General features: G+C 33.8%; 4 protein-coding genes across 4 annotated transcripts; 2 read left to right on the forward strand and 2 right to left on the reverse strand.

The window, feature by feature from the left end:
- The first annotated feature begins 266 nt into the window (after nt 1–266).
- LOC100852957 (probable E3 ubiquitin-protein ligase XERICO) lies at nt 267–1644 on the forward strand. The gene has a single exon (XM_010652188.3). It carries the CDS (start codon nt 976–978, stop codon nt 1462–1464), a length of 489 nt encoding a protein of 162 aa, XP_010650490.1. The 5' UTR covers nt 267–975; the 3' UTR covers nt 1465–1644.
- An 8549-nt stretch (nt 1645–10193) lies between these two features.
- On the forward strand, nt 10194–13676 carry LOC104879549 (uncharacterized). The gene is made up of 3 exons (XM_019220009.2): nt 10194–10250; nt 11022–11383; nt 11778–13676. Exons 2-3 carry the CDS (start codon nt 11054–11056, stop codon nt 12348–12350), a joined length of 903 nt encoding a protein of 300 aa, XP_019075554.1. The 5' UTR covers nt 10194–10250; nt 11022–11053; the 3' UTR covers nt 12351–13676.
- Nucleotides 12720–14522, reverse strand: LOC109122656 (uncharacterized). The gene is made up of 2 exons (XM_019220011.2): nt 14060–14522; nt 12720–13931 (listed from the first exon to the last, which is right to left on the reverse strand). The coding sequence occupies exon 2, from the start codon at nt 13631–13633 to the stop codon at nt 12890–12892; it is 744 nt and encodes a 247-aa protein (XP_019075556.1). The 5' UTR covers nt 13634–13931; nt 14060–14522; the 3' UTR covers nt 12720–12889.
- A 1079-nt stretch (nt 14523–15601) lies between these two features.
- Nucleotides 15602–18749, reverse strand: LOC100254142 (uncharacterized). Its single transcript, XM_002285505.4, has 2 exons — nt 18219–18749; nt 15602–17217 (listed from the first exon to the last, which is right to left on the reverse strand). The coding sequence occupies exons 1-2, from the start codon at nt 18294–18296 to the stop codon at nt 16114–16116; spliced, it is 1182 nt and encodes a 393-aa protein (XP_002285541.1). The 5' UTR covers nt 18297–18749; the 3' UTR covers nt 15602–16113.
- Nucleotides 18750–21161: the final 2412 nt, after the last annotated feature.

Here is a 21161-nt window from a genome sequence, read left to right on the forward strand (position 1 = left end):
TTGTCTTCTGTGCAGTAGATTACTTTAGCTTCCCAATGTGTTTCACATTCCTGGTTACTGTTGGTACGTGTGATCGGCGGTTCCGTTCCATGTGTGTGTACTAGACAGTCAACGTTTGAGGGCGAATGCTTCAAAGCTGAGATTCCATCCAAATTACCCATTCTTATTCTCAAATCTTGAGCCCACCTTGACGCTTTCTCATCATGGGTACGAGTTTTAAAAGCTATAACATCAATCATCAATGTGCGCCCTTCCTCAAAATTTGACTTCCCTGATTTTTCTATTTGGCTCAAAGTTACATATGTTTTTTTTTTTTCGAAAAAAAATATAAAGCCAATTAGCAACCGATGAAAGAAGATGGGATTATAAAAGAATGGACAAGGAAAGTGGAAGGAAACCTAGTACTCAACAGGCGTCATGTGGTAGGCGAAAAAGAGGGAGAGTGATGATAATGGTATTGATGGGAGAGTGACGCCAAAAGCAAACGCGGGAATTTAGTGTAAATGATAAGTAAGCTCCACAAATCATGACGTTACGCGTTCCCGGGAATCAAGAAACTTCCACCCAACTGAAATCCCCACCAGGCGCCTCCCAATTGGTAGTCCCAAAGTTCCTTGGACACGTGCCTTCCTCAAAATTACCCCCCTTTCTTTCTGTGAAAAGCCCACCACAATCAGTTACTCTTATTTATCGATATGTCTTCCAGATACCTTACACGTGTCGCCACGTATCTTCTCCGTCCACACCCCTGGTTACCTCTTCCTCAACCATGGTTAACTCCCATTTGGGTTGGCTTCAGCCACCCATATTTATCAGCTGCCCCCCAAGTTGGTGAAGTCTAAAGCTGTGTTGGGAAAACTGAATTTGCTTCTTATAGCTCTACCTTCTCTCATACTCTTTTTCTCTCACTATTCTCAATTCACTGTTTCTTTTGGAAATTGGGCAGAAGAATTAGAGCGAGAGGTTTTCCTGAAGATGGGGCTCTCCAATTTCCACAGCCCAGCTGAAGGTGTGCTTCCTGTGCTAGTAATGAACACGGTTATGTCAGTGGCTCTGTTGAAGAATATGGTGAGATCTGTGCTTCAAGTGATGGGTGCTAATGGGAGCTCTCCCAATTTAGAGGAAGACCCATCAAATGAAGAGTACTCACCAATGTCAGAGAATGCCAAGGAGAGAAGAGTATCAGTAACCCAGTTCAAGTCTTTGAGTCACAGCAGGTCTAGTGTCGGCAGGAGTGAGAATGCCTGCAGTGCAGGCAGGAGTGAGAATGCCTGCAGTGCAGGCAGTAGTGGCACTGGCACTGGATGGTGTTCTTCAATGGATTGTTGTGTGTGTCTGTGTAGGTTTGAAGCCGAGGAGGAGGTTAGTGAGTTGTCTTGCAAGCATTTCTTCCACAAGGGTTGCTGGGAAAAGTGGTTTGATAACAAGCATAGTAGCTGCCCTCTATGTAGGTCTATCCTCTAAACGATAAGGTAAGTGGGCATGTAGGGTTTTTGGAGGAATACTTTTGTTTTGTCTTGTACTTTTTTCCTCTTCATGTTAGTTTTGAAAATGCTCAGGGAATGTAGTGCGACCGCTTAATGTATGTGTATGAAAGTATCAAAAGATTTCAAATAAAGAACTAATGAGGGGTTGAAGCTAGCATCTTAACATCTCTTATGTATGGTTTCTGATCTCTGCTTGCAAAGAATTATTTTTCCCATGTTCCTTTTAGTGTGTTTTCTCAGCAATGGATTCGACCCCTCTTCTGGTTTGCTAGAGACCCCATCCCATCCCATCCCATCTCATTCCTGTTGTGATTTCCTGATATCAACTTTAGGGAAAGAGGGTTATCATTACTTACTGGAGCTGCAAATCATAAGTGGACAAATCAGATCAGGTCATGATATCCCAGTATGTGGGTCTGATTTGGTTGGGGGCCACATCCAATGTTGTCCTCGATCTCTAATCAGTGCCAAATCTGCCGAAACTAGGTATAGGAGACGAGGATGTGTGTTGGCTTGCACCATACATAATTTTGCTGCTTCTACCGTGGAGGGGACTTCTTCTGACTCCCAGGCCAATACCCGCAACTTGGCCCACGGATGGGAGCTTCAAGAGGGCAGGAAAGGTCACTATCAGTAAATTATTGTAGCTGGAAACCGTAAAATTAATTGCAAAGCATTTGGTGTAGACCTCAGACTGAATTCTAGGGCTTTGTTCTACTGGATCAGCCTTGGCCACTTGGCTGGCCTTCTAGACCAAAAGATCTGGAAGATGTTGAAGTTACATTTTACCCGAAGAACTTTGAGTTGTACAGCATCTTCTTCTGATAGATTCAACTCTAAAAATAAAACTATACTTTGATGGCTATCTTATGTTTCATAATTACAAGCAATTACGATTTTCCTAGCTGGTTTGGTCTTCCCCTAAACATGGGCTTGTAAGCTAAGCTGTTACCCACTTCTTGGGGTGCAAGGGCACAAGTTGAATACCCTCCAAGAAGAGGCTATAAGATATCAATTTAGCATTGGATTGCGCTGAAATTAATCTTAGGTACCATTTTTTCCTTACCACTAAACCGAGGCTGTATTGAAATTAATCTTAGCAACAGAACAGGTTGTATTGAAGTAAAGCATTCACTATTATACAACATCTATAACAACAAGAGCCAGTACTTGAAGACACTATAGTACCCATTCATTACATAGTTTATTGGTGTGGGTACAGAGAAAGAAGTCATAATCCGTGACCTAACTTTCAAGATAGGCACTTAGCACAGAAATCATCCATGAGCTGTGCAAATTTATTGATGGGAAACCCATATAACGACTATAGATGTGGTCCTGTGGACTCACTCAACTAGTTCTCCCATATAAACTTCGTGTGCTCTAGTTTGATGAACTGATTAGCCTCTGCATCCACGTCTTCTTCATTGGCTTTGTAAATCCTATTCCTACCACGTTCAGTAGCAGGCTCGATCGCAATCATTTGACCCCTGGTCCAAGCCTCTGGAACTCGCTCAGAAGCGTAGTTACTTGGCTTAGTGTGCCCCGTGGTATCGTAAACCTGTTGGTTGTCAGTTGTATACCAACCACGCTTGTGGTTGCCATGGTGGTTGGACATTTCAGAGGACATTTTCTACTAGTTGGGGGGTTTGAAAGCAGACACTCTGTTTTTCTATATGGAGTTGCTTACATTTTCGACTACATTATATAGGCTATTGTTTTTATTCCAAATTGATAAGTATGAATCCGATGCCTTCTCCATTTGATAGATATCAGAGTTACAGGTCAAATTTTGAGGCGGAAAGATGGTGATAGGGAGAAGAGAGAGGGGCGGTGGGGGGAGAAATGCCGGGTGTAACTGGGGCCTGATGAATCTTTAAAGGCCTTTGAACTTTATTCCAAAGTTGGAATCACCGAACCTGATGTCGGATATGACCCTTGCAACTCAAAGGGGAAGCATTCTTCTCATTAAAATATCTAAGATTTCAAGTCCTGTTGTGGGTGAACAAGAACCTAATCCTTCGAGAGTTATGTGGAGTCATTGGGTTTGAAATGTTCAACAAATGTGGAGTGCCCAATTTGAATTGATGTTGCATGAATTCAAGTTGGGATGCGTGTTGATACAACTAGATGAATGTATTTTGGAAGAAGCAACTTTTTTTATTAAGACAAAAATATGTTGGGATTGGATTGAGGCTAAACAAGTTGTCAAACTAATGGTTTTGGATAAGGTGAAATTGTAGTTGACATTGTTAGTTTTGATGCCAAGTTGAACAAAACAAAGAATCAATATTGGCAATGTTGGAATTAGAATATGGAGAATTATACTTAGAGCATTCAAATTTTCAGCTTACGTAACCGACTTCAACAAAAATCTCAACATAAAATAGGTAAAATCCAACAAAAGAAAATAAATGAATAAATAAAATAAAAACCTATCTAACCTAATAGAAAATAATTAATTTTTTAAATTAAAAATAGTTAAATGGAACAACGATGTCATTTTCTTGACTACAAACCTTTGTTATAATAGAAACATCTAAAGTCTAAATACGTGATAATTCTAGTCACGAAACTTGAAGATAAGGTTGCCATAATTTTATCAATTTTATAGTATTTTAAGGTTGTGTGTTAATTGTTTTTAGACTAGAAGGATTAATTATTTGTTAAATCTAAAAAAACCTTATGTAAATAAATCAAAATAAAATACAAATAAATATTTCTTAAAATAAATCCATTTAAATTTCAAAATAATTATTGATTTTTAATTCAATGGTTCCACAATTCAACATTATGGAGCTTTATAGGAATTAAGAGTATATATTTTTTGATATTTAGAATGTATGATGTAATGAGATTAATTTGAGTTCCATACTTCAGAGTTGATTCTTATAATAACTTTTAATATTTTATTCCATTTTGAATTACCTAATAGGTGAATGGATGTGAAATCTAGGTGTAGATTTGACTTTAGACAAATAATAATGACAAAATATCATATAAGGAACAAAAAATTACCAAAATTCTTCAATATAAGGAATGTACGGCATCTCCTAAATCACTTTTAAAACAATGTTTTATTAAATAAAGAAAAGAAAAATAAAACAAACTATGACAATATTCAAAGTCTTCTTCTTTGTTCAGAATTTGAAGAAATCTTTCCCCCTCCTCTTTAAAACCTATAATTAGAGTTTTTATAGGAAAACTAAAAAGCTAACAATTATTGGTCATTTATTTCCCAAATAATTATATAAAAATAACTAAAAATTTTGATTTTTAGTCTTATTGGGCCTACTTAGGGTTGATGAAATACCAAAGATGCAATTCTCAAGATCAATGAAATAAAATCTTGAAGTGGTAGTGTGTGATTTTGAAATTAGGATAATTTCAAAATCATAAATTAAATTTTTGAAATGGTCATTCAATTGTCTCACGTGTTAAACTATTGACTTTTTAAGTTTCAAAACCATATGTGACGTATGATTTCAAAATTAAGCTAATTTCAAAATAATCATTTAATTAGATTCCTGACTTCTTGAGTTTCAAAACCATATGTCACGTGTCCTAAAAATATCACAAAATGTGCTTCAAAAATATTATCAAAATTAGGATGTGTTGTTGCTGAGTTCTAAATTCTATTTTAAGTTTGATTGCATTTACTTCAAACCTTCTTTGTGGTTGTTTTTTCTCCACCTCTCTCCATAACATTAAGTTATCCCTTACATGGATGTCTATCCGACATAAGGTCCAGGTCATGGGTGACATTAGATGCCTGCCTCCAGTTTCGATGTGGGAAAGTAAGTAGTGTTTTTCCAAAGCAAAATGCCTTGATAAAGGGATTTGAACCTGGATATTTTGCATGCAAGGAAAACTAATAGACCAGCTAGCTATGCGGGCGCCATTTAAAAAAAAAAAAAAGCATTTCAATTTATCTATACATTATTGTAAAATTTAAAATGAATATAAATATTTATGAATTAACTATAATAATATTAAAATAATATAAATAAAAAAACTAGTAATTTTGTAGATAGTAAAATATATAGCTATTGAAATCCAAATAAATTTAAATAATAAAATCTTATTTTATCTTAATAATTACAAATTTCATATTTAATAAAATTAAAATTACTAATAATTTAATAAATCTTTTTGTTATTCTTATCATAATTTAAGCTACATGATGAAATATTTTTAATTATTTATATATATTTTTTATTTCTTATAACTATTTTTAATTTTAATTATATATTTATAACATCAGTGATTTAATCATGACTCGAGTCCCTCGACCAACTATTAAACTAGTCTAACTATTAAACTATGAACTAATATATATTTTTTGATTTAATGACTATTTCATACCATATTTTGGAAGCTAAGGCATACCATATTTTGGGAAGTGACGCTTAGGACTTATCGGCTTGAAAAATAATCGAATAAAAATAATATTTCTTGAGAAATAGTACATTTAATAATCTTCATTCTTGGATAAGTAATTTCAAACTTAAAAGATAAATATTTTTTTCAAACGGTAGAAAAGTAATAATGAAATAGTGACTAATTTACAATATTGTTTAATTATTTAAGTCAATTTAATATATGCATTTATGATTATTTTAAAACATACAAGCTTTGTAGAGCAAAAGTATTGGTTATATATTATATGATTAATATTGAATTCCATATATTCTATTAAACATTTCATTATTTTTAAAATATATTACTATCTTTGAAAAACATTTGGATCTAGTGTAAGAATAAGAAAACATAAAATTGAAATAACTCGGTAAGAACACCTTTTAAAGTATTAAGTGGTACAATATGATAGAACAAATTCTTATAGAATAAATTTTCAGTGCTTGTGAACCTTTAGATATTGTCTTTTTCAATGATTGTTCAATTACCCTTTTACCCGCAAATGCAATGTTGTTCAATCACCTTTTTACCCGCAAATGCAACGTAGGAATTGATTCGACAATAAGATATTTCCTAACATACCAAGACTTATTTTGTCACCCCACCAGTAGTACGAGATGTAAGGATTGATACATAAAATAACGTTTTACTTTATTGATAATCATATAAAGTAGAAGATGTTTCAATCATTTGCATCAAACTCAAACTTCTTTCTTGCATGTGTGCCCCTTCGGAAGAACATACTATAATAAGAGGTAGAAATTCATTGATGACATATTCTTTCAAACAAGTGAACCACCATTACCTTATGTCATGAACTTAGACCATCCTCTATTTATGAATTCTTTTAAACTCTCAAAGGCTCCTTACATTTCTAGAATTCTTTCTAAATTTCTCCACACACTTGTCTTCCATACTAGTGTAGAGATGTGTTAAAGTCTTGGGCTTTTCTAAAATTTTCTAACACTTCCCCTTTTGTGTAGAAATATGTGGATGTCTTTAGGCTAAAAACTTCTTACTCTATATAAGTTTAAGGGAAATGCATTTTGAGCATATTATAACACTTAGATTTATTAGTGAATAACATTTCTATGGATAACAGTTCTTTCAAAAACAATTTTATAAAGAATGAGTTAATGTTTGCCATTAAAGAAATATTTTGAAAGTAAGAAGCGACTTTTAAAATAAGATCCTATCAAAAGTCCATTATGAAAGAAAAATCTTTGATGTTTGAAAATAAACAAAAAAAAAAAAAATGTTTTGACATTATTCTTAGTAATCTATTATCTAACTAAAAGTGGATTTTTCAAAGAATTACGTGTTTCTCGTTGTAAGGTCATGTTTGGTTCCTTGAAAATTTTAGAGAAAATATGGAAAGAAAAGTAAAAGAAAAAAGGGACAATTGTATTTTCAACCCATATAGGGTTCATAATTAAGATAAGGTCCTTCAATCACTCATAATTGATGATAAAAATATGAGATAGTAATTGACAAAAATATCCACTTGACTTATTTTTGTCTTTATTCTCATACTTGCCACCATTCTTTCTTATTTAACCATTTTTTCATTATTTTTTTAAACTCTTTTATAAATAATTGAAAATTTAACATTATTTTTATTTTTAAATTATAAATAAACAAAAATTATATTAATGATTCAAAGACTATTTTGGAAAATACTTTCTAAAAAAATATTAATTTAAATAAATAAAAATACCATTTAATGAGTAAAATACCATTTAAAATAAATATATTCACTATTTTAATTTTTTTATACTAAAAAGTATTTTAAAGTTTTTTTTTACTATTATAAAATAAAAAGTCTAATTTTTTTTAATCTTCTTCCTTTCTTATTTTAATAACTTTTTGAACATGACTTTTAGTAATAAGTTATATGAAATGTTACAAATTTGTTTATTAAGGATTTTTTTTTAATGATTTGAATTAATTGAAAATTTATTAAATAAGAAAAAGAAATAAAGATGATGGATGAAGAGTTTTTATTTTAAGTACTCCATTAAAATGTTTTCATATGACCTAAATTTAGAAGTGAATTATATCAATATATAGTAAAGATTGAATTTTTCTTATATAAAAGGGTTAAAAGATATATTTACTTATTTTAGATGAAAACAAGTAACTAAAAATTATACAAATTATATTTGATTTTGGTTTTAAAATATTTTGCTAGTTTTTTTTTTTAAATTTTTTTTATCATATTTAAAATTATAATCATATTTATCAAATTTTTTTACTAAGATTATCTTTAATTCTTTTAATATATTTATATTCATTTATTTAAAAAATGAAAAACTAATATTTTTTTTTGTAAGCATGTTCTATTACTTTTCAAGTAAAAAATTAGATAAGTTTGAAAATCAATAAAAAAAATTAAATACCACTTTCAATAATTTTTAGATAAAATTTTATATAATATATTTTATTTGAAATTTAATTTCTAAAGTTTAACTAAAAAATAGTATTAACAATTTTCTTGTTGTGTCAAAATACTTTGCATTAGTCTATCTAGATAAGAAAAATTATTAATATAATATTAGAACTTCATATCTTAGTTAATTTTTTCAATAAATTTATCTTTGTAAAAATTTTAAAATAAAAACATTAAAAATTAAAAAGCTAAAAGGATATATATATAATAAAGTGAAGTGATAGTCAATTTTTAAATTTTTTTAAATATGGTTAATGTAGAAAATATAAAAAATAATTAAAAATAAGAGAAAAATATAAATGAAAAGGTAATATAAATTTAAAATAAAAAATGAAAATTAAACTAAAAGATAAATACAAAAAGATAAAAAATATTTGAATGAAAAATCCCAAAATTTTTATCATTGCTTATAACAAAAGCAAAAAGATTTAATATCTTTAAAAATGAAAAACAAAAAAACATTATTGCTTTTTGTTTGAGATAAAATAGAAATATAGATTGGAAGAAAAAAAAAAAAAAGTTAGAAATGAGTAATACTTAATAGGGAATAGAAAATGAAAAAAAAACACAAAAAAATTAAAATTCACACTTACTTGTGTCTATGTAAGGGTTAAGGGTATTTTAGGAATTAATGAAAGACAATATCCTTCATTTTAATTTTTATACTTTGTTTGGGTTTTGAGCTTAAATATGCATGATATATGGACCAAATGTTAAAGGGTCCAAAACATAATTCTCCCAAGAAAAAAAAAGTGAAGAAAAAAAAAAAGATTAAAAGTCAATAAATTATTTTTATTTGCTACATTAAACTCATTTTACTTATTTTAATTCATCAATATAAAGATTAAATAATTTTAAAATATATATTTAACTAATCCTAATTATATTTTATTTTCTTCATATTTTTTTTCTTTAGTTAGTATTTTCTAGGAACCTAACCTAACCCAAGTGTTAGTTAAAAAATCATTTCAAATAAATATTCTAAATTTTTAGAATTTTGTGATATACTCAACTTTTGTAAAGAAATCAATTATAATTATTAAGAAGTGGTTTTAAACCTCAAAAAATTACTTTTTAACGGAATACAAAAATTGTTTATATATTCATTAGATTATTTATGATAAAAAGATATTATATTGTTCTTAACCCAAAAAAATACTAACTTATTTTTATATTGATAAAAAGGATAATAGCTAAAATTAAATAAATGATTAATTAAATTACTATATATATATATAGATATTGTTTTTAGGATAAAAAGTTTAAGATAAACTTATTTTTTTATCAATTTTGGAACTTGAGAGGTATCGATAACCATTGAGATATTGACAACCGGTTAAAAAGTAAAAATTTATATGATTATGAAATATTATTATTTTTAAAATAAACAAAATATGAGTTGAAATTAGATATAATTAATATTTTATTTGTCTAAAAGCTTAAATAAAAAATATGCTACTTATTAAAATGTACCCCATAGTGTCACTTTTATATAATAACGACTTTATTTAGTCGTGGATTTAATTAAATTTCCATAAACTTTTATATTTAATAAATGGACATCACTTGCTATACTTGGAGTTGATAGTAGTAGTAATACATGCGTCGTTACGTGTCTTTCAATGATTGGATTAAATAAATTTCTTAATCCCAATCCCAATGCAAAGATGTTTGAAGAAACCAAAATGCAATTCCATTAAGGTTAGGGAGTATAAAAAGATTTGGTCGGAGAATATGGAGAACCGATGGGATAGAAATTACAAGGATGATGGGATTCTAGTATGACCCAAAAACCCAACCTTATAAAATCCTAACTCTACGCTAACCCTACCATTTCCTGCGCCCCTTTCTCAGCGACGACGGTTCTGCTGGTCTCAATTCCCCACACTCGCCAGGTCTGCTCTCATTCCTCCATCTCCACTTAATGCGACCGTCCTCACGTGGTAGGAATGTTTGACGAAGCCAATTCTGAGAAAATCTCATATTACAATGGTGGAAGTTTTTACACTTCACCTTTGAGTGAAGGAGAGTTCCTCTGTTTTAATCAAAAGCATATAATAAAACTAAAAATCTTTATACAACATGTTTGTTGAAAAAATTGTTGGTATTATATGTAAAAATTATTTATTTATTTATGTTCGTAGAATTGAGTTTGAATCCTACCATTGATGATACCCTCAATTTATCGGTGTTAGCTGTTGTAGGAGTCAACACTCGAGGTTTGTCCCTGTAGAGAGTCTTAAGGGCTCCGGCATAAAAGGTTATCAGTTTAAAAAAACAAAAAAATAAAAATAAAATTTATTTATGTTTGTAGAACATTATTGTAGAATTTTTGATGCAACATGGGTTTGTATTCTTTCCATGTATATTTAAGTTTTTTTAAGTTAGCGTGTATTTAAATTTGAGGTGCTGATATGGTGTGATTTTAGAATTAGAACTTGCACAATGAGTACAATTTTATTTTCGATAAAAGCATATCTTTTGTGACATGTGGTCAATGCCATCATAGAGCTATGGTTTCTTTTGATAATTTCCTTGTGGGATTGGTCTTTTAATATCCACGGACAGACATCTTTTGTTACTTGAAACATTCACTAGAATTGCATAGTTGACAAAATTGCATTTTTTTTTTCATCTGATCTTTGTTAGAATGGATGATGCACTAGATGGACAACAAAGAGGAGAAGCAAAATGCAACATGATACCTTCTGGGAGCAAAAGGCGGCAATGGTCTGAGAAAGAAGAGGGGGCGTTGATTGAAGCTCTTCACGAATTATGCAGAGCTGGATGGAAAACAGACAATGGTGTCTTTAGAACTGGATATGCAGCTGCTTTGGAGAAAGCAATGGAAAGTAAGGTTCCTGGTAGCAATCTCAAGGCCAGCCCTCATATTGATTCAAGGCTGAAAGTATTTAAGAAGCACTGTTGTGCTATAGCTGATATGAAAGGTGCAGCTGGTATTCATTGGGACAATGAGGACCACATGGTGCTGTGTGACAATGATGATGTATGGCAGCAATGGGTTGAGGTATATTTAGTATTTTAGCTCCCTGAAAGGAAAAAAATGGTTAAGAAAAATGATTTTCTTATATTTGATTTTACTATAAAAAATATGAAAAATAAAACAAGTATAATTAATATTGGTAAGAAATTTGTATATTTTTAAATTATTTAATCTTTGCATAAAAGTGTTATTTAAGTTAAATGAGTTTAAAGTAGGATATAAAAATAATTTATTAATTTTAAATTTATTTTTTATTTTCATTCTACTTTTTCTCTCTATTTTTTTTCTCTTACATTTTTCCTAAATCTTTCTGGAACCAAACATAGCCTATATAAATTACAATTCAAATGTTTTGTCTAGTGATTTTCTTTAATTACAATGCACTTACTATTGTTCTCTCAAATTCATGTTGTTACAGAGTCACCCATATGCCAAGGGGTTAAGAAACAAGCCATTTCCTTACTATGATGACCTCTGTATCATTTTTGGCAAGAATGAAACAAATGGAAAAGGTGTTGAAATGGCAACTGGTGGTGCCAAAGCCTTGGGTCATAAGGTTGCAAATAATGATGAAGAGAATGGGATAGGATCAGGTGGATCCAGTGACACTGATGTTCTCATACATGATGTTCAATCACTTCAAGTGCCAGTGCAAGATAGTTCAAAGTCTACCCCCTCTAAAAAACGGAAACGCTGTGGCAATTGCTTGTCATCAGAAGTAGAGGAGTTGACCAAGATGTTGGGGACATTCCTTGAGCAAAATAAGGGGCTACTTGCTGTATTCACTACACTGCTTAAAGCTAAGGCAGCAGCAGCTGAAAAAAGAGCAAAGCTGAATGGAGAGTTGATGAAATTATCTCTTAATTTACAAGCGCGACTTCGAGCGGCATACATGATTGTCTGTGATCCTGCAAAAGTTGACCTCTTTTTCAGCCTTCCTGATGATGAAAAGGCAGAGTGGGTATCAATGCTGCTCTTAGGTTTGGTTTAGTGTTATGCTCTTTTCTTTATATATTTATTTTGAACACATTTTTGGGCTGAGTAGCCTGACTTATGTACTTCTAGTGTTGTTTATTTTCAGTTCTTGGCTTTATTTGGCTAAATCTTAGTATCAAATGGCTTTGCTTTTGTTATTCTCGGAGCCTATGATTTGGGGTTTAACCCCATATTCTGATGTTTGTTTATTTTATTGTCTGTTTTGGAATTTGGATGGGCTAAATGAATCCTTGTATGGCAGGCATTAATTAATTAGCGAGGACCTGTTTCTACCAGATGATGGTTCCCTTTACAACACTAAAGGCACAAAAACAAACATCACAACAACCAATCTGTTTCATACGAAAATCATTGGATGGTGTGCTGGCTGAGAATATGTATGTTCAATGAGATCATTATTGTGGTTTACATGCAAACTCTGTAGAAGTAGCTAGAAGGCACACTAGACAGTCCAGGAATATGATACAGAAATTAAAACATTACATATTCATGTACTTAAGATACTAGCCAAGCCATTAAGCTAGGCCGCACACTTCAGTTTTTTATGAAGACTTTGATAACATCAGATGTCTCTTCCTCAAGGCCCTTCATCAGCCATGGACCTTTCTGGTAGCCCCTATTCTCGGTATTGCAAACCTGCTGGTGGTGACAATTGTTAGCAGAGGTGTGATGCTCATACGTCACCACCTGCACCACCCTGGTTCTCACAGGAACATGTACTTCATGGAAACGGTGCATGACCACAAAATCATTGTTAGAGTTGATAGGCAACTTTTCACTGTGGTGCCAGCCGTTTTGGTGACTGCTATTGACATGCCATCCCCCTGATTGCAGAGTGTGGCCTTCCTTAAACATGATAGGGGGGTCGTCCAACAGCTGTGGAAATTCGATACGTGGCTTTAGCAGCAGTTGCGGACCTGAAACATGATTGATGGAGTCATTTTCTGAGTGCCATTCCCTCGGGTGCAGAGTATGGCCTTCCTTAAACATGATATGGGGGTCGTCCAACAGCTGAGGAAAATCAATACGTGGCTTTAGCAGCAGTTGCGTACCTGAAACATGATTGTTGGAGTCATTTGCTGAGTGCCATTCCCTCAGGTGCAGAGTGTGGCCTTCCTTAAACATGATGTGGGGGTCGTCCAACAGCTGAGGAGAATCAATACATGGCTTCACCAGCAGTTGCGTGCCTGAAACATGATTGTTGGAGTCATTTGCTGAGTGCCATTCCCTCCTGTGTAGGATACAGCGCTGCTGTTGGAAGCGGACACCCTGTTGCATTCGGTTCTTCTGATACCTAACAACTAATCTTTGATGGTTAATGGGGATGCATTTCTGTGTGATTCCAAAGTCAATTTATAGGCTTTAGCGATTAACTCTAGTAAGATAAGAATGCATCTCATACCCTTTATTGATCTTGTTCAATGATATGCTTTTTGACTGGTATCAGTTGGATAATTTATTCCCCATATCGGAGGACCTGAAAGTTTGGGAGGTCCTATGGGATTGGAAAATATATCTCACCAGAGGCAATTTGTAATTAAGGCTTAGATATTTGGAATGCTGAGAACCCATATATCTGGAGAAAATAACAACCCTGTTCTAAGAGACCAATTTAGAAGGTATAAATAAAAAACACAAAGATCCAAAAAAGACTAGAGTAGAATACTAGAATGTGTCAAATAGAAATATGATAAGCTATGGAACCTGTTGGTCGGTAGAAGATGGTGGGGCCAAGGTACGACCAGATGCTCCAGATCTGATCCTGCAGCTCAGGGGAAGGATAAATTAGCATCCCATTCCCTGCTTCGCTGTCACAAAAGCATGGGGCATTTTCCTTGGATGATCAACTAGAGTCGCGGCATAGGATAGGGATGACCCACATCAAAGATGGCTCACATGGATCTTTGGGACTAGGTTCCTAACAGCTTGCATTGGTCGGTTACTTGCAACCCAAACTTATAGCAACCATGTGGAATTAAGTCCTGAAGTTTCACCTGTCACAAATTATTTCCAGGAGATTAAAGGTGTAATTCGCATCTGTCAGTCCACCACCATGGTTCACTAGGGGGTTTGGGTTTGAGAACACAATACGTGGGAATCAGCCCCACGGAGTTGCAATTTTGAAGATTGCAAAATTTGAGGTACAGTGGAAAATTGGAACCACCCTAGGCTGAAAAAAGTTGACTCAGCATCCAAATGCCATGTGAAGGCAAAGTCAATGGGGTTAACAGCTTGGGTAGAAGAGGTAGAGGCTTTTAGACTCAACACGCGATAACTCGGCAGAAGAGGATTGTTGCTTATTTTGGAATAGGTCAAATCGATACATGCTGTTGCAGACTCTACACAAGGGGCGCCAACTGAAACACTAACAATTAATCAATACATGGGTTGGAACTTTCTACAGCACACCTCTTCTCACGAGGCCCCAATCACAGTCAGCTATCTCATCAAGTAAAACAACCCTTCAATTTTTATGCATGATTCACTTATCAACTACAGTTTCTGGCATGTTACATGGTCCTGAACACTCGGCTGTGCTAAAATGGCTTGAGTATGCCTTGTTTCTTTTATCCCAAAATATCGCACTGAAACAATCTCTTGGCGTGATACACTCCTGTCTCATTATATTTCAGCCTTGTAAACTACGGCAGTCAGGTATTGATTCCATTTAGGAAAAGGGTAGTAGGACGTGCCAACCTTAATACACAAGAAGTACCACAAAAAAGAAAAAAGAAAAAAAAGAAAAGGGATTCAGGGTTCCAAATGAGATGTCCAAGATTCCTTTATTCAAAATGAGAGGCGTTTCCAACCTTGAGTATATAATAAAACCAGCGGGGTTTGTCTTCAAAGGGGAAAAAGAAAAAAAAGACAAGAAGATAGTAGGCAAATTGAATAGGAAAATCAACCATTGTATTTTTATAACATGCCTAAAAGGGCTTAAGAACATGTTCGCAGCAACTTTTCCATTTCTTCACTTTGTTAACCATCCAATGATCTAGATTGAATGGGTTCAAACCTGTTACTCTAATGATCTAGAATGAACATGATCTTAAGAATGGATTCCAGCCTGCGAAACAGAATGTGGAGACCAGTAGACAATGCTAATATCACAAGTTATATTTTGCCCAAGAATCCACCAACATTAGCAGATTGCAAGAAGTCTTTTAAGGTGGGGAATCAAATGATGGTCGGAGTTACCAGACTAAAGCCTCCTTAATGGTAAGGAAATGCAACAGACTCCGCAAGTAACAATAGATTCAACATTATAATCAATAAGAGGTCCAAAAGCAATGAAATGGTACAAATCAAGGAGTTGAATTGCAACATATATGGATAAATTAGTCTCAAAACAAAACTTCCCAAGGGAAAAAGCCCAGGAAATGTCAATCTCTTTTGGTATGTACTTTAGGGGAGCATGCCACACCATGGCTAAGTAATACACAAGCACCCTGCCACAGACCCACAACTTAGCTATTCTAATCACAGGAAGCTCCCTGCTCTGCGAATGGATATACTCCACCTTGAATGAAACCTAATCCAGAAAAGTTATTTACATAATTTCACCCAGGAAATCTCAGAATTCATCCAATTCTCCAAACATTTCCCAAAGAATGATATAAATTTTGTTGGACATAAGGCACAGTTGTCTCAGTGACACACCACAGTCATCAATTGTTCAGTAGAACCCTTCATGAGGAGTCACACAAGCTGCACCTCCAACCTTCACAAAACCCGACATCAAAACTAGTCCGAGAGAATTAGCCACTTTCTCTTTCTCTAAAGCAGTTCCCAGGCAAGAGAAATTTATACTTCTTAGCATTCTCCAGAAGATATGATGGAAGATGAACAGCTGAGTATGAATGAGGAATTGGTCCCAATTTCCCAATGATCTCCTTGAAAGTATACTCCTCAGGAAGCATGTCAAATAGGTCAGCCCCCTTGCAGATTACTTTCTGAACTCTTTCAGGATTCAAATAATGGGAGAACCTCACCCGATCAAAATGGCTATAAGCTTTCATCTTGAATATGAATTCACTGATATGGCGAAAACAAAAGCTACAATGCCATCCTGCATCTGCCAATATGTCATCTGTCTGGCGGTAATGTGCATACCTAGTCTTACCAGTCTGATACCTGTGAACTGATGCCCTCCAGCTGTTGTTGTCCACGAAAAACTCAAAAGAATATAGGTAGTTCTTCAGCCGAAGATGTAGGATTGGCGGAATGTCATCACACCACCTCAAGAGATTGATAGTGTGTTTGCTTGGTATCTCATCAACATCTGACATAATCAACAAGTCATCATCTGTAATACCGGCTATTTTCAGAAGTTGATCCAATGCTACTCGTTGATATGCTTCCTCAACAAAAGGGTTTTCCCCTCTCCTAAATCTTCCCCCAATAGTCCCATAGGTTAACCGGGGCTCAACAAATTTGAACTTATCTCGATTACTGGCAAACACAAGAGGTTTTGGCAGTCCAGTGAATGTTGAATTTGACTCCAGGAGAACAAATTCAGTGATGTAAGGATATAATTCTTTCCATCGCAGGGTAAGAATATCCAGTTCATTACTAAACAGCACCGCATCAAAAACACGCCTTGGGTATTCCCGGATCCCCCAACCATGAAGTTTGCAGAGGTTCTCCATTGTCACATTCTCCTGATAATAATGTGTGATATCATGGAAGGGTTTTGGTGGTGATTCCCATAGTGGCCGCAGGAAGTAGGATATCTTCTGCCCATGCACGTAGATACCAAAGAAGCATGTGGGGACAAGGACAAATAGAAAGATGTAGGTTTTAAAATCCAAGCCTCGTAGGATGCAGCGGAGTCTCGACATGCTTAAAGCTCTGCTAGATTCCTGCAGAAGACATTTTCAAAAACTTAGAATTACTTGGAAAGAATGGTATACAAAACTAAAATTTCTAGAACTAGCTTCTCTTATCACACAATTTCAAGAAAAACCAAACCAAACCAAACGGAGTTAAAGGCATTGGTAGACAAAGCACCCAAACATGACGCTAAATGTAATTTTGAAATTCCACTTAAAATGCCTTAAATCAGAAGGCCCTGATTGTCAGTATACCATGATCTGTTCTAATTAATTCAATTCAAGGTTTTGGTAAATTAAACAGAAAGGAATCGTCAAGCAAATTTTGGTATTGCATTGATGACATTTTGCAGCAAATTATTCTCAAAATTAGAAAATAAGGCCTAATGTTCAAATCATCAAAAAAAAAAATTGTAATCCGTTTGAGAACTAATGCTCAAATCTTCAAACAGAAAATTCAACACCTTTCAGGGTAAAAAAAGCACAAATCAAGAATAAAAAAGTCAAGAAATTCCCACAATTCAATAGGACAACAATGCAACAACAAATCTAGGAAGAAGACAATAGAGGTGAACTTCTGAGAACCATTGAATAAGTTAACCCTTTGTTTGGAAGTTTGGGTGCTGGGCAGCCGGGATGACAAAGGAAAATAAAATAAAATAAATTGAATCTCACACGGATTAAAGACCAAAAATGAAAATCTCATCCTAACAAGGCCAAATAATTGCATTAAGCATGGTTGAGTAAAGGATTTCGTTTTCTATGGTCCTAAACAACAAAATACCCAAAAATATTGAAATTTTCGATTTTATTTATTTTCCCACATCTTCCCAGCAACCAAACAGGAGCTCAAAGAACAAAAAAAATCCGAAATCAAACAAATCCAGAAAGGGAAAAGAGAGCTACTCTGAAGAGGAAAAAGAAAATCGCCAATGGGGTTTGAACAAACAGATCAATTATGTCGAAGTATATAAAAATAACTTTTTAGGTAAAAAAGAAAAAAAGAAAAAAAAAAAGGGCAAAGAAAATACCTGACCACAAACATCTCCACAGATATCATCCGTCTTCTTGGAACAATAGTGATCTCCTTCACTCCCCAACATGAACATTTTGTCACAGAATTTTTCTACCGTCGACACTTCCTCGTCCTCTCCTCTTTTTATGCTTTGCAAATCCAGCTCCAAACAAAACACAGATCAGCTTCTAATTTCGACAGAAATGGGCAGTGGAATTCTAGCCGTTTGCACCTCCCTCTCTCCAAAAACTCCCTCTTTCTCTCTCTACAATTTTTCCCAAATCAAAACATCCCTGGTTCAATATCCATCAGCAGGGAGATAGAGAGAGAAATGGAGGGGGGATAGAGAAAGACACCTGAGAAATCTCCAAATCGGTAACCACAAATCCTGATTTTTGAAAACCCAAAAAAAAATCTTATTTTTTTTTTCAAAAAAAAGGAAGGGTTTAAAATACAAAACAAAAAACCCTAAGTATAGAAAAAGGCTGTGCTGTGCCTCTCTGTTAATGGGTGGCAGTTGTAAAGACTACTCACAGGGGAGCCGTTTCTCTTGTCTTCTACCCCACCTCCCCTTTTATTTAAAAAATATCCTCCCTTCTAATTACGCGCTTTTACGATTTGGCCCTCCTCACATCTGCTTATTATAGCCTGGAGATAGGGTGTTTTGGTAATTCGAAGAACAATACGGTTTGGCTGGGTCCCCACGCGTCTATTGACTGGCTCAAGACAACTGGTGTGGTGTCCTGGTTGATTTGTTAACAATTATTTTGCATCCAGGAATTGCTATCGCCAGGGCAACCTCTCTCCTCCCTCTTCTCTCTATTTTTTTTTTAATTTTTTTAAGTTTAGTGAGATTTAGTTGGGTTCGGACACGTGGCGGACATGCTTGACGTGTTGGCCGACTTCTACCAAGTCATGGCGGTTTAGGATTGGCTGTCAATGACGAAATAACGTCTTGATTTTGAAGCAGTGGTAAAAGAGAAGCGCGTGGGGAGCGCCGTGTTGGGAAGAGCGTGGGAGGCAAGGGAACCCTATGCCTTCTGACACCTGTCAAGTGGAATAAGGGGAATCGTGGGTCCCGCCATGCTTCGTCCAGTGAATCAGTGTTTGGGGCGCACCCTCACCCAAGATTCCCCACACATGCTTTAATCATTACAATTTCGAAAAATTCCCATTTACATTTTCGTTTGATATTTGCTCCTCCCTATTTAATCCTCATTTTTATCACATGTAATTTATAAGAAATTCCATCCCGTCTAGGAATCACACCCACAAAACACAAGTTATTTCATAAATTTTAAATAAAATATTTTTCTAAAATCTATTTAATATTCATATTTATCATTAATTTTTTTTGTTTTTATCTTATTATATTTTTCATTCCTTCAACAAATTAAATTATTTTTTTAATTTTTATTTGTTTACATGATTTTTTTATTTTTTAAAAATAATTTTTAATAAATTGAAAGTTTTTTTAATTTGTGTTTGAGTTTTATTAAATAAATTTTTAATGATGGTGTTTATTTTTAGATGTTTAATCATTTTAGACTTTGATATTGAATTAAATAATCATGAATTTATCATGATAACTTAGATTATCAATAATGCTTCAATAAAAAAAATTCAAATAAATTTTGTTGAAAGAATTATTGATTTTTTTTTATAGAAAATTTTAATTTTTTCTAATAGAATTTATTAAATTCTTTTAAAATTTTGAAAGTGTTTTGACGTTGAATTAAATAATGATGACAATTTAGGTTATTAACAATTTGAAAAAATAAATAAATTTTATTAAAATAATTATCAATTTTTTTAGAAAATTTTTGCTATAAAATATGTTAAGAAAAAAGTATAATATATGTCCAATAAAAATATAAATGGGAAAAACTAATTGATTTATGAGAAATAGACTAAATAGCCTTTCTGAAAACGTTTCATTATTTAATAATACAAACTACAACATATTACGTGACTCTCAAGTTTGGCTAGGAGGGGAATCTAATCAGTGACAAGACCTTAAACAAATTTGGAGTTGGACAAGTTTTTGGTTGGCATCTTGTTTGGAACCTTCAACATATTCTTTTGATAATAATAATAATAATAAAGGGCAGTGTGATACCTAATCATGTAACTCATATGCCGGGTGGGTTGCCTAAGGAATGCTTTTCTTGTTTTTATTTTTTATTTTTTTTTATTTTTATTATCTAAAACTATGGCCTCCTTATTTGCAAATGTCAAATAATTCCTCACTCATCTTCAAAAAATGAAGTAAAATAAGGGTTTAATTAAGTGCATGGTTGGTTGGTGGGAGGGGGAGGGGGAGGGGGATGGGGAGGGGAGGAGAGGGTCAACTCTTAGATGGTTATGGAAGCCATCTTAATTCCTAATCATTTAGTTAGTGAAACATGGTGAGAGTTGCACCAGTCGAGGTGTTATTTGACAAGGGCGCTTCCGGAGGAGTGAACTTGGAAAAACATCACATGCCATTCATTTGTTTAATAGATGGGATGAAGCAGAGGGACGATGTAGCCATTTGTGACACGGGGGTCGAAGTTTGAATATAAGAATTGGATTTTGGAGACGCCCACACATGGCGAATGTTATTGATTTGGAAAAAGTGGATGCTTTTATATTATTGAATTTGTCAGAGCACAATATGAAGATGATTTGTTGAAAAGTTCCAAGGGCTTTAAACGGAGTTGGTCGTTATTAATATGATGAGAAAATATAATCATGAATATTGAAAATTGTCCCATTCAGCCCTGCGTGTTTTCTACTCCAGAAGGGAGGAGGGGACATGTCTCATTTCCTCTTAATTTCCGCTACCCTTCCTCTTTTTCTTCTCATTTGTTCCCTACCCATCTGCCACCTTGACCTCCCTAGTCAACATTGTAATTTTAATTAAACCGGCCCATCAAAAGCATTTTTATTGGCTCTTTTAGTTCTAAAAAGTTAAAAA

The sequence above is a fragment of the Vitis vinifera genome, chromosome 1 (assembly GCF_030704535.1).
Source record: "Vitis vinifera cultivar Pinot Noir 40024 chromosome 1, ASM3070453v1".
NCBI lineage: Eukaryota > Viridiplantae > Streptophyta > Magnoliopsida > Vitales > Vitaceae > Vitis > Vitis vinifera.